At 40.2% G+C, this 13906-nt stretch overlaps 2 protein-coding genes across 3 annotated transcripts; both read left to right on the forward strand.

Annotated features, from left to right (window-relative positions):
* The first annotated feature begins 1844 nt into the window (after nucleotides 1-1844).
* Nucleotides 1845-8295, forward strand: LOC116189379. 2 transcript variants are annotated; one of them, XM_031519037.1, is made up of 9 exons: nucleotides 1845-2078; nucleotides 2164-2232; nucleotides 2715-3830; nucleotides 4153-5086; nucleotides 5796-6075; nucleotides 6643-6750; nucleotides 6841-7119; nucleotides 7310-7453; nucleotides 7540-8295. In XM_031519037.1, exons 3-9 carry the CDS (start codon nucleotides 2768-2770, stop codon nucleotides 7726-7728), a joined length of 2997 nt encoding a protein of 998 aa, XP_031374897.1. In that variant the 5' UTR covers nucleotides 1845-2078; nucleotides 2164-2232; nucleotides 2715-2767; the 3' UTR covers nucleotides 7729-8295. The 2 variants fall into 2 exon arrangements, with proteins under 2 accessions (XP_031374897.1, XP_031374895.1); XM_031519035.1 differs by lacking the exon at nucleotides 2164-2232 and having other exon boundaries at nucleotides 1846-2078.
* A 536-nt stretch (nucleotides 8296-8831) lies between these two features.
* Nucleotides 8832-12617, forward strand: LOC116189380 (transmembrane 9 superfamily member 2-like). The gene is made up of 7 exons (XM_031519038.1): nucleotides 8832-9181; nucleotides 9953-9993; nucleotides 10082-10664; nucleotides 10771-10908; nucleotides 11023-11179; nucleotides 11271-11755; nucleotides 12147-12617. Exons 1-7 carry the CDS (start codon nucleotides 9030-9032, stop codon nucleotides 12364-12366), a joined length of 1776 nt encoding a protein of 591 aa, XP_031374898.1. The 5' UTR covers nucleotides 8832-9029; the 3' UTR covers nucleotides 12367-12617.
* The last annotated feature ends 1289 nt before the right edge of the window (nucleotides 12618-13906 follow it).

Genomic DNA, 13906 nt, shown 5'->3' on the forward strand with positions numbered 1-13906 from the left:
AAATTCACTTATGCAGTCGCAATCGCACTCTCTCAAATGAAATTTGCTCACACTCCGAATTCTCTTCACTTGCTTCTATTCACTAGACTTTTGAGCTTCCTTATAACCGAAGGGAAAAAACAAAGTGTCGTCCATATACAAACATGCAAGTATGTCTTTAGAAAGGTACCTATAGAGCCCGAATAGTTGAATGTTAATTTTCTCAATATGAAAACTCAATGACAAAACTCACTCGATTAAGCCAATCATCTGTAAAAAATAAATAAATAAATAAAACGGTAAAGTAAGCATAATTGAAGCTATCGGGTTGTAATTGTCAGCGCTCAATGTTTAAATTACGAGAAATTCCTAATTTACGGCCATAATCTTAATTAATTATTATAACAAAGCGTGGCACTGATTTTGCTTGTCATTGCAACAATCAAATTTTGCTTACCTTTTTCAAAATAGTGTATAATGATAACATTAAGCATCAAGACACTATGAACTAATAATGTGGCACTGTGAACATAAATTATGGACTTTGTCAGTACTATTTTATTTGACAAAAGAACAAAAGAATCAAACAACGTTGGCCAGCCGACGCCCTCATGGTCCTCAGATACATATTCTAATCCTCCTACATGATCTTGCCTTAATGTAACTAGAGGAGAATGCATCTGTCTTATGGGGGATCACAACATAATAAAGACCATGATATTGGATGAGTATATCAAAACATACTCAATTAAACACTTCGTATGAAGCCACGAAATAGATTCTAAAGATACCTGCGCAAGAGTTTAGCCCGTGCAACTTCAATTAATAATAACAAGAGAAGAAAAAAAATATAGTATATGGAAAATGCAATTCGGATTTCACCATCTTGTATCCAAAAATCCAATCGATTCTAATTAATTCAAATTTGAACAGAGACGGTCTGTTAAGGGAAAAACTTTTCGAATCATGGATATTTTTTTTCAAAAACTCGAATTCGAAACCTTATTTAAGTAAAACACGCACCGAATCATTTAAATCTATCAACTTTAGTGGAATTTCCTTATTTTAGACAAGGATGTATACGTCATTGTATTTTGATTTTGATTTTTTTTAATAAAAAAGAAGCTTTAGTTGGATGGTCCAAGGAAATTGTTGGTGTTAGGGCCTATGTTTTTCTTGCAAGGAAAGCACAGTAGTTCTCCCGTTACTCGTCTAGGAGTTTTCTTTTTGCTGTGAATAAAAGATTGAATTCCTCTTTATTTATTAATAATCATGACGACAATTGAAAATTTTTATTAATTCCCCATTTTTATTTGTTGGGTAATTATTTTAAAGATATATTAGAATAATTCCAGCTTAATTTTTTTTCCATTTATACAAGTAATAGACTATTCAAACGTAAATTGTAAATTTGAAAATCCCGCTTTATTTTTGAATGAAAATATAAGACATTATATTAAGGCTTGGTTTGGTTTGAGAGTGTTGTAGTTGATGTAAAACTATTGAAGTATAATTACTGAAAATTATGTACCGATTTCAAAGCAAATACAATTTTGAGAGATAACCAATTGAAACTACTGAAATTAAAATTAATATTTGAATAGATAATAGGAAGAAATAATTTTTATAGACATATATTAATCTACTTGAAAAAATCACGTTTCAAACCGTAAAAATTAATCATATCATGATTTTAAAATAATTGATTAAACACAATTTCTTCTTAAAAATTAATTAAATAAGTATTTATCCGACGGACATCCCACTTCTAAATGAAGCCCAAGGAAAGAGACAATTTCTTCTTCTATTTTTTATGCCTTCTATTTTTTTTTTTCCTTTTCTTGAAGAAAACCTAGAAAAGCTGATAATAAGGAGGGAAAAGAAAAAAAAGGAAAGATAGAGAAACAGAACTCAGAATTTCTTATTATTGTCTGAGAATCGACAACGTAATATTTTTGTATTAGTCGATGTTGTTGTCAGCCTCGTGAGATTTCCATTTTTGCTTCGCAAATTGGCAATGGGCCTCACCACCGGACTGTCGTCTCTCTCTCCTCTGCTCTTCCTCTTCCATTGTCGCAGTCTTCCTCCCACTTCGATCTGTAAGCTTCTCTGTTTGCGTTCCTGTTTTCAATTCCATCCCTTCTTTGTCCATTGATTGATTGATCGTTGGTCAATCCTCTGTAGTCAGCAATGCTCGAATCACAGCCGATTCTGGGGTTCTGTCTTCTCCTCTCTGGGTGTTCGGAAATTAGGGTTCGTTGAAGGATCTCTACATTAATGGAGTATAATCATTGTTTTGGATACGAACATTTGGGTTGGTGTTTAACTCCTTGATATTGTTGGCTTGACAATGCTAGCTATGGTTCATTCTGGGAATATCCTGAGATTGAATTTGGCAAGGATTTTGCTGACAGGTTGAAGAGGCATTTCTCGTTTCATAATCTGTTAATTAAAGTGCTGAAATGTTGAATCCATGTCTACCTTGTGGGAGATGGGTGATAGTCTCGTCAATTCTGAGTTCTGGAACTTAGTTTTTCGGAACTCTTTGGAGCATGAAAGAGCACCCTTTTGAGAGTAGACTACTACATTTCTCTGGCTTTCAATTCAAAGTAGTCGTGTTTTGCTGTTTCGGTATTAATAGCACAAGAACATGGGGATTCTTGTGTTTGGCTCTATTCAATGTCTTGCTTTCATTGAATAGAATTTTCTCTCTTTTTGATCGATGTGCTCTTCAGGTGTGGACGATTTTGTTTTCTAGCGCCTGCTTTCGGGACCAAACTGCATAAAAATGGCTGATGGGAGCTCACTTGATGAGATTTTAGAATTTCTAAGAAAAAACAAGTTAGCCAAAGCGGAGGCTGCTCTTTGCACCGAGCTCAGTAATCGTCCCGATTTAAATGGCTTCCTTGAGGTGCATACACTTGAAGAGAAGGACCCTGGTATTGTGATCCGTAGAGAAAAAGTAGGTAAAAATAGTGCAAGAAATGAGGTTTTGGATCACCAAAGTAGCCCAGAAACTTCCACGGAACTTGTAATAAGAGAAATAGAGTGCAGGCCTGAAACAAATGGTTCTGAAAACAGATGGAAGAAGAATGCGCCTGTTAGGGAGATGAAGAAAGCTAATGATACAAATGAAGAAAGCTTCACCTTCTCAAAAGGCTCGCAAGAGACAGTGCTTGATCGGGTTTCATGGCGGACTAACTGCAGCAATGGTGCCCCCGCTGACAAGGCTAGTTGTAGTGATAACTTCCCAGAAGTTACCATTTATGAACACCGTCTATATTGTTCATCTGACGTTCCTGATGATCGTAAAGTCAATCGTAAATCTGGTGAAGAAATTATGGTGGTGGGGGAGAGAAGAATGGATCAAGTCAATGCTGAAATAAACGGTGACAAGATGCAGGTAAATCAACGTAAAGATGCTAAAGATCGCTCTTTCAAGACTATATTACCATTCTCTGTAGCTGAAGTCTCGACCAGTCACAGCAGTGCTGACGACGGTTCCGGTAGAAAAGATGGGAAGATAAGATTAGAGAACAGCGATGTAAGGACGGCGATTAAGGAGCAGGTTGATGAAGTTGGCAGAGCTCTATACCTCGAGAAGTTTAAGCAGAGAGTAGACTTTGAGAACAATCGAACCTTAGCTTTCCCGCCATTGAACGAGGCTCGAAAGGAAGATTTACCCAGGTTACCACCAGTGAAACTCAAGTCAGAGGATAAGTTGATGACTGTTAATTGGGAGGAAAAATATGACCGAGATGGAATGGCAAGCGATCTTACCTGTCTTGAAAATAACTTCCTAATTGGGTCGTATCTCAATGTCCCAGTCGGACAAGATATCAATTCTGCAGGTTGGCCTATGTTATGAACATGCTTTGATCTCTTTCTGCTCTGGTGACTCTTCAGTATTTGTGAATGTGCTTAAATTTAATTCAATATTTCTATCTTTTTCTTTTGTTTTTCCTAAGAAATCAAGGGAATTAAGGAAAAATATGTCAGATACACTTTACAAGATATACTGGAATTGCAAATAACTTTGTCAAGTGCAACCAAAGTCAATTTTTTTTAAAACTATTTTTTAAGAAGAAAATACTAAAAGAATTTTTTTTTTCAAAGCTTCGAGAGTCCCCATCATTTACTTGGTATATCATTTAACACTGATGGACTTAACAGGTGGAAAACGTGGTGGAGGCAATTGGCTCTCGGTGAGTCAAGGCATTGCAGAGGACAACTCCGATTTGATTTCTGGTTTTGCAACTATTGGGGACGAATTGAGCGAGTCCATTGGTTACCCCAACGAGTACTGGGACTCTGATGAGTATGATGATGATGATGATGTTGGGTACACCAGACAGCCTATTGAAGATGAAGCCTGGTTTTTGGCCCATGAAGTTGATTACCCGAGTGACAATGAGAAAGGAATTGGGCTTGGTAGTGGTCCAGGTCCGCAGGAGAGGGATCCAACTAACGATAATGATGAAGATGGAGATAAATCCCGGTCATCCTTGTCCAGTGAGCGGTATAATGGGCAACTGATTGGTGAAGAAGAGTTGAGTTTGATATGCAGTGAACCTGTGTGGCATGGCCTTGTTACAGAGCCAAATGAACTTATTATGCTAGTCGATGGGAAGGTCCAAAATAACCTCCCGGGAAGGCCAAGGATAGAAGACTTTTGTATTGAAGATGATCAAAGAGGCTCAGTTCGATCAATAGGAGTAGGAATCACAGCTGATGTTCCTGAGATTGTCAGTGAAAATCAGCATCCAAACACCTTGAGAGGTAATGATAATGGTGATGAACTCGTGAAGTGGAGGCGTAGAAGCAGTGATTCTTCGAGCAGTAAAGGTTTGGGGGTTGAGGACTGTGCTGTTGCTGAAAGATCGGTAAATTCTTCTCCTTCTTCACTCGCAAGTTTCGGGTGCCCCAGGAGAGAACTTATTGAAAAGGAAGCAGAGGAAGTTGGTGATGATGATGGAAGAGAAGAAGTCCTAGCTGATTCAGTTGAGGATGAAGAGACAGCAGCAGTGCAAGAGCAAGTGAGACAGATAAAAGCTCAGGAGGAAGAATTCGAGACTTTTGAGCTCAAGATTGTCCATAGAAAGAATAGGCACGTATTTAACTGAAAAACTCCTTTTGCATCGAGGCCTTTTCTCTCATATTTTTATATATCATCCCATTTTGATATCCACTCTCTTGTTTGTTAGTAAATCATAATCCATACATCTCTGAGAAATTATTGGTCTTGCATCTCCAATGAAACTATTCAGTTGTAATGAAAGTATCTGTTGGGATCATGATGAAAGAACTAATACGAACTAAGGCCATCTTTATAAGTGGATTACATGCTTACAGGTGGGATGATGAGTTTATAATTTAGTCACCCTTCTAATGCGGTGGACTTTCTGTTGATTATTTAAGCTAGATTTTGGGAAAATGTTTGATTATTCTGTTTGCTTTGACCAAGTTTTTGGAGAAAAATTTACGCTTATTCTTCTTGAAAATACCTTGTTGCATAGTACATTAGGATACAAACTGGATCATAAAACATTTTGGAAGATGCAAACCCTATGTTTTTCCTGATTGTCTTAATGTCTCAAGGACACATACAGAATAACTGCAGATATTGTTCAGATTCTCCATAATTAGATGGCATTAAGTTAGTGTGGAGAACTACTGGCAATACTTCTGTCAATCTCGGCCAATTCTACGAGCAGATTGTTAGTTGGCATGAAATCAAATTTCGTCGTGTTTCTTTTTGTGTTTTTCATTGCTTAGCATGCTTCTAACTCCTGAGGCTCTTTTGCTTTCTCTATCAGGACTGGCTTTGAAGAGGACAAGAACTTCCACGTTATGTTAAATTCAGTGATTGCTGGAAGGTACCATGTGACCGAGTATCTTGGGTCTGCTGCATTTAGTAAAGCCGTGCAAGCCCATGATCTCCAAACTGGGATGGATGTTTGTGTGAAGATCATAAAAAACAATAAGGACTTCTTTGATCAGAGCCTCGATGAGATAAAGCTGCTCAAGTATATTAACAAGCATGACCCAGCTGATCAATTCCACATTTTGCGGCTATACGATTACTTCTACTACCGAGTAAGTGGATTTACTGTAATTTCTTGCAGATATATTTGATGATGCAAATCTTTTCAGGAGTAGGTGGTAGGTTTGTGCATGTTTTAATTTGAGCCATTGAAGGGGAACACTTCTCAAAATTTTCCTAGCTTTTTGCAATTTAGTATTTAATGTGTTCATTTGATCAGGGGCAACATGTCAGCTCTATTAAGTTTTGGAGGGTGGTTCCACTTGTTTGTTTTCTTGCATGAAAAATCCGTTGGAATTTCTTTTTACTACAACTTCAGTATACAAGACCGGTTTTTGTACCATTGTCCAAAAACAAATCTTGTCAAGTACGATCCAGCACTTTTCAGCTTACTTTTTCGTGTTCTGCAAGAAAAGAAAGAGAGAGAGAGAGAGAGTTCCACAGATACTGATGGCGTTCTGCAGATTATGAATAATAGTCAGAATTCTTTTGAGATAGTCAATAATTCTTTTTACAATATCTATCTTAGCTTTATCCATTATCTTCCCCCCCCCCCCTAGCTTTCTGATACTTTGCCTTTTATTTATCTAATCAGTAAGTATACTTCTATGATTCTGCAGGAGCATTTGTTGATAGTGTGTGAACTTCTCAAAGCAAACTTATACGAGTTTCACAAATTCAACCGGGAATCTGGTGGAGAAGTTTATTTCACAATGCCGAGATTGCAGGTCTGTTGGGTGCCCCTCTCTTGCTGCCATTGCATTGTATTTAGTTGGTATAAAATGAAGCGCCTTTTCAAATTTCTTTTTTCTTTTCAGTCGATAACTATTCAGTGTTTGGAGGCACTTCAGTTCTTGCATGGGCTTGGTCTCATACACTGTGATCTAAAGCCTGAGAATATATTGGTAAAGAGCTACAGTAGGTGTGAGATCAAAGTCATTGACTTGGGGAGCAGCTGTTTTGAGACGGACCATCTCTGCTCATATGTTCAGTCTCGGTCTTATCGGGCCCCTGAAGTAATTCTCGGGCTTCCATATAATCAGAAGATTGATATATGGTCCCTTGGGTGCATACTTGCAGAACTTTGTACTGGCAATGTAGGTTTCTCTAATTCCCATCTATACATTGCAGTCAAATGTCATCATAATCTGAATTCAAATTTGAGAAGCTGAAAAGTGGAAGAATTTCAGATGTTGAAATATGACTAATATACATGTAGATACAGACATCTACATGTACGCAGATAAGGATTTGAGAGAATGATTTGGTCATTCTTGCTCGCTGTAGGTCCTCTTCCAGAATGATTCACTGGCAACATTACTTGCCAGGGTGATTGGAGTCATTGGTCCAATTGATCAAAGCATGCTTGCTAGAGGACGAGATACACACAAATATTTCACCAAGAATCACATGCTTTATGAACGGAATCTGGTGAGAAATCTCTCTCTTCTATCCCCCAAAAGAGAGCTTGAGCTTTTCATGAATCGAGCGAGTATGTTTCCCTTTCATTTCTTCAGGAAAGCAACAGACTGGAGTATTTGATCCCGAAGAGGAGCTCCCTAAGGCACCGATTACCAATGGGAGACCAAGGCTTTGTGGACTTCGTCTCTCACCTCCTCGAGGTTACCCCTGAGAAGCGCCCCACTGCATCAGAGGCACTGAAGCACCCCTGGCTCTCTTTTCCTTACGAGCCTATTTCTTCTTGAGGCACTGCAAGAATCCCTGGAAACAGAGCAATGTAATATTCCGACTCTCTGTTGCACTTTTTTTTCGGTGTACCATTGAGAGCCCAGAAGAACCCATCAGGTTCCCTGTTCTTCTGGGTCTGAAGGAGTTGCCTCATCATCACTTTGCCCGATCCATGCTTGATTTGTAGTTGGGGTATGTGTTCTTCTACTGACAATTGTTGTAACTCACTCTCGGGAGCTGTTTTCGTGTTTTCTTTTTTGCATGTAATGCATCATTTGAGGGAGCTTCGGTTTGTTTTTCATCTTCGTTTTCCTGAATGTGGGCAGGAAGTGGAATCTAAATTTTTGTTGTACATGATGTTGCTATGATTCTTTCTTTAGGATTGTCTGGTAATAGCTTGTGGGTTAAGTTAAGTAGCTGTTTCCCTGAAATATTGTTCCTCGAAATCCATGTAAGATTCTTGCCAGTTTTCTCGAGGTTTTGCAGCCCGAATATCCGGGTCGGCAATTTTCTTTTGTCTAAGTTGATGAAGGGGACTTTGGATGGGGACAATGCAGTTGGAAGCATCGGTCAGTTCTGGTTTTCGTGTTTCTCCCGAGCACAAGCTTTGCTGTTCTCTTGTTCTCATTCCCTTTTCATGTTGAATATTTTGGACGGAGAGATTCAGAGGATGTATGTTAAAACTGAGTACTTTCGCGGTGAATTATTTTCACCATACATTCCAGATTTTCTCGTAAGCTTTCATTCTGCTCCACGCCGATCCGGTATCCGTCTGTAGGTTCATCTAGATTACGAACTGAGCAGATGTAAAATGACAGGGTGTAAATAAACTTCAGGGTGCTAAATGGACTAATACCAAAATTCAGGGTTCAAAATGGAAATATTGATAAATCAGGGACAATTTTTGAAAGAAGTTGAAAAGACGTGGACGTGGCGGTCATCGACTCATTTGAAGAGGGAATACCAGATCCGGAACGGAAGGTCGTGACCATCCCCCCAGGCATTGACTTGAGATCCGACATCTGTCACCCGACACAAATGACAGACCAACCAGGATCCGCCACCTGTCAGCGGTTCTTCCACTGTCTTGTCCCCTGGCATTCGCTTCTCCTTCTCTCTGTGAGTTGAAGCATCAGACATCTCGGATGGGCGCTCCGTCCCTCTCACTCCCTCCTCCGTAACGTGTCCCTCTCTCTCTCTCTGTCGTCGTCTTCCTCCATTAAAGCTCCAATCGAAGACCGGAGGGGAGCTCCAGATCTCAACCCCCCTTCTCTTTCTATCTATCTTGACTGGTGTTGTGCTGTGGTGGTGGAGACCGATGGGGAAGCCCGTGGCGGTGGCGGTGCTGTTCGCCGTGGCGGCCCTCTGCCTGGCCGGCTCGGCGAGATCCGATGGGTCGGATCATCGGTACAAGGAGGGAGATTCAGTCCCTCTCTATGCCAACAAGGTCGGGCCGTTTCACAACCCGAGGTGAGCTGCTCAGTGCTCTGAAATCTAATTTCATCTGGATTTTGGTGGTAGGTTTGTGGTAAATGCTAGAACGGATGGTGGATTTGGTGGGATTGGAGTTGGATCTGAGTCCACTGGCTAGGATACTGAGAGTCCAACACGATAAGGCTGAAATGGAACGTATAGTTTTGCTTCTGGTAGCAAATTTCATGCGATTAATTAGTCGAAAGGACTGAACTAGTGAGCCCAATTTTGCCTCTATCTATTTTTAATGACAACTCGAGCAGAAGGGTGTTGGTTTTTGCATAAATTCATGTTTTTTGAGTGGATCATTTCTGTCTGGATCGATTTAAGGTAGATCTAGTTGCATGGCGATGAATGTAGAAGCTTTCAGGCTGATGCATTACTTGTTCTGCAGTGCATGGGATTGTTTTGTTCTGGTTCAAGTTTGGTTAATGGACAGTGACATCAGTAATTTAGTCGACCTAAATTAGTTCGTTGCTGACTGGCTAACAATGTCATCCTTTCTGCGAAAGTGACTGCATGGAGCTTTCAATGGTGTACATGAGCCGGAGGTCATTTATTGTTGCATTTGTTGCTTGGCTTTGAAGTTTGATGCCAAATGCAAAGTTTTCAAACTGACAGTGTCATATGATTTTAATCTTACTAGAATGTAAATTCTTGATGAAAGTTATGTTTGTAACTATTGTTATGCTCGTGCAGAGCTTGCTTCGTTGGTTTTCTCCCTGCTATTTGAAGTAATCTAATTATGCTTAACTCTTCTGTATGCAGTGAAACATACCGCTATTTCGATCTTCCATACTGCATGCCAGGTCCGCATCTGCACTCTGTCAATCTGAAAATATTTTGGCTTCTCCAAGATGAACTTTGATTTAACTTCTGACTAATTCCTACGTACAGGTCATATGAAGGAAAAGAAGGAGGCTCTTGGTGAAGTACTGAATGGGGATCGTTTAGTTAGTGCTCCCTACAAACTGGACTTTCTAAAGGACAAGGAGTCGGAGTCTGTTTGCAAGAAAAGGCTGACCAAGGAAGAAGTTGCACGATTCAGATCTGCAGTTATCAAGGACTATTACTTTCAGATGTACTATGATGACTTACCCATCTGGGGTTTCATAGGGAAGGTTGACAAGGATGGCAAGGATCCGAGTGACTACAAGTATTTCCTGTACAAGCATATCCATTTTGATGTCTTTTACAACAAGGACCGCGTGATCGAGATCAATGCCCGAACTGATCCAAATGCCCTTGTAGATCTTACGGAGGATAAGGAAGTAGATGTCGAGTTTCTGTATACAGTTAAGTGGAAGGAAACAACTACTCCTTTTGAGAAGAGGATGGATAAATACTCCCAGTCATCTTCTTTACCTCATCATTTGGAGATCCATTGGTTTTCAATCATAAATTCATGTGTCACAGTTCTTCTCTTAACTGGATTTCTCGCCACAATCCTCATGCGTGTTCTCAAGAATGACTTTGTCAAGTAAGAACCACTTCTCTACTATTTTGATTTGATCTGTTATTTCTTAAGAGGATAAAATTTGATAACTAGCTTTCGCTTGACTAACTGTCTCGTCTTCTGTCATAAGGTATGCTCATGATGAGGAATCAGCTGAAGATCAAGAGGAGACCGGATGGAAATACATCCATGGTGACGTATTTAGGTACCCCAAGCACAAGTCTCTGTTTGCTGCTGCTCTGGGTTCTGGCACCCAGCTCTTTACTCTGTGAGTGCTGACATTCTCCAGTTGTTCTTGAAGCATCGCTTCTATTTTAGGAAGTCGCAAGCTTCAGATTTTTTGTGGTTTACATTTTTGTGACTGGGTGCTTATATATTGCAGTACTATATTCATCTTTATACTGGCATTGGTTGGCGTGTTTTACCCCTATAACCGAGGGGCTCTTTTTACTGCGCTGGTTGTAATCTATGCACTCACATCAGGAATTGCTGGCTATACTGGTACCTCCTTTTACTGTCAATTAGAAGGAACAAATTGGGTATGTCACACCGACATCTATCAGGCATTTTATCTTTGGATTACCTGTTTTTCAAGTTACTGACTAGAGTTTTAACATTCTGGTCTGACAGGTTAGGAACCTACTGTTGACGGGATGCCTCTTCTGTGGGCCTCTATTTCTGACATTCTGCTTCTTGAACACCGTGGCCATTGCTTATACTGCAACAGCTGCCCTTCCTTTTGGCACGATCGTAGTGATAGTTCTGATATGGACCCTTGTCACATCTCCTTTGCTTGTGTTGGGAGGGATTGCTGGGAAGAATAGCAAGGCCGAGTTCCAAGCACCTTGCCGCACCACTAAATATCCAAGAGAAATTCCACCTTTGCCATGGTACAGGGGGACGATTCCTCAAATGGCAATGGCAGGCTTCCTACCATTCAGTGCGATATACATTGAACTCTACTACATATTTGCCAGTGTCTGGGGTCACAGGATCTATACCATATACAGCATTCTGTTCATTGTGTTCATCATTCTCTTGATAGTCACTGCTTTCATCACCGTGGCTCTGACTTACTTCCAGCTTGCTGCTGAGGATCATGAATGGTGGTGGAGGTATGTATATATATCATCATGCTGGTTTTTTGTGCTGATCTTAGGATTTAATCACAAGTGAAATTCTCGTCCATGGCCCCATTTATTCCCCTTGTTATTATGGCTTATCATTATATAACTGGGTCATAGCATCGAACTTCTTTTCCACCTAGTCCCCTCCTTGTAGGAAGTGGCTGAGGTAGATGTCTTTTTGCTGGTCATATATACTGTAGCCATATACTCGTTCTGGTTGGTAAAAAAGATTCACCCTGAGACTCGGATAGAATGAATTAAATAGAATAGAGTACGGCAAATATATACTTCTCCTGGACCATTGAAAAAATATGCTACTATTCCCGTTTTGCATATCTATTCGCTGTTGATGACCTTTTATTTCTCTTATTTTTGGCAGGTCTTTCCTCTGCGGCGGATCGACTGGCTTATTTATCTATGCCTATTGCCTCTACTACTACTATGCGCGATCCGACATGTCTGGGTTCATGCAGACCTCGTTTTTCTTCGGCTACATGGCGTGCATCTGCTACGGATTCTTCCTCATGCTAGGAACAGTTGGTTTCCGTGCTGCCCTTCTATTTGTCCGCCACATATATCGATCCATCAAGTGCGAGTAAGGAGTTATTCAGCAGAACGGGAAGTTATACATTTGTTCCATCTTTTTCCCCTCCATTCATCTATGATGTGCAGAGAAGCTTTCACAGTACCCTCATAGTGCCTTCTCCTGTAACAGAAATGCCGAAGCAATGGCTTCACTTTTACGTGCCGCTTTTCGAGTTAGAATGTTGCCCGACTGTTCAAAGAGCAGATAGACTGTATAACTATTCATTCAGTATCTCTTTAATACAATTTTTTTTCCTCACTTCAATATCTCGTCGTTCTTTTACAAGAAACTCCGATACAGGTATCCGCGGATCTTGACTTCGATATTGCCATGGGAGGTTACTTCCATTATAGACGTGAATTGTTTCTTTGTTGTTTCGACTTCGATTCATTTGACGGATTAAACGATCAGAGAGAAGCCGAAGTTCAACTTCGTGGTGTCTCTAGTTACCTCTTCAAAAGACCACGACCGGTCCATTATTATCCGTTCTGGGCCGAATTATGGGCCGGGCTTGAACAAAATTATACCATGATGGGAGAGGCCCAGAGCACATACAGCCTAGAGGCTCTCTAATGGGCCGCTTTTGGACGCGCAGGATTCATGGCCGAACCATGACGACTATTATCATACGGCGTGACGACTCGCATTTTGTATCGATTATATATGTACAGGGAAGATCTATTAAAAACAGAGAGAATTATGAGCTAATAGGTTTGGTTTTTTGGCAATTTGGTTGTGTTGATACACTTCGTGAGAGCTCCATGGCTGCGTCGGCCCGGGCATTAGGTTCTCGGGTCCACGGGCATTGTCTTCCACTAGATAGAAAAAACACTTTACCCCACATCCCATGTCTCAATAGCTACAAAAGTTAAACCATCCCAATTATGGGCATTACTGGAATCTTCCACAATCAATTTTCACATTATGAAGCCCCCTCTCCAACATATTATATAAGTAGTTGATTAGTCACATATTAAATAATTATCACGTTTACCCGAATGAAAAATGTAGGGTCCAATTACTAAAGCAACCCTCTAACAAAGCAAATTTATCGATTTTTTTTGTTCAAAAATAAGGAAAAAAAAATATGTTTACTGCCGGAAATGAAGGCTACAACGGGTGGTGATGATTAAAATTTGCTCACAATTGGGCATTATTAAAGATTTTGCAAAAGGTGGAGAAGCTTTTCATCTTTTGGATCATTTAGATCTGATGCCTTTGACTTTCCACTGCGCCAAACTTGTCTTTTTGGATCTTAAAGCTACCTCTCTCCACTCACATGCCTTGTTTCCTAGCTAGCTGCCCCCCCTCCCTCGTTCGGTTCTCCCACGAACTACACACGCTTCGAGTCATCGACCGATTATCAATCACATTTCACAGAACATATAATCGACACTGTCATATACAGAGATATATATATATAGGAACCAGGAGGGTATGTTTCTTTCTCGCGATTTTCGAAATCTCTGAGCATTTCCCGCTCCCCCGTAGTAAGACGCGAAACTCTAACCTTTGATTAAAATATTCTTGCAATCGTGTGTCATCGACAATGT

This window comes from Punica granatum, chromosome 8 (assembly GCF_007655135.1).
Source record: "Punica granatum isolate Tunisia-2019 chromosome 8, ASM765513v2, whole genome shotgun sequence".
In the NCBI taxonomy this organism is placed as follows: Eukaryota; Viridiplantae; Streptophyta; class Magnoliopsida; order Myrtales; family Lythraceae; genus Punica; species Punica granatum.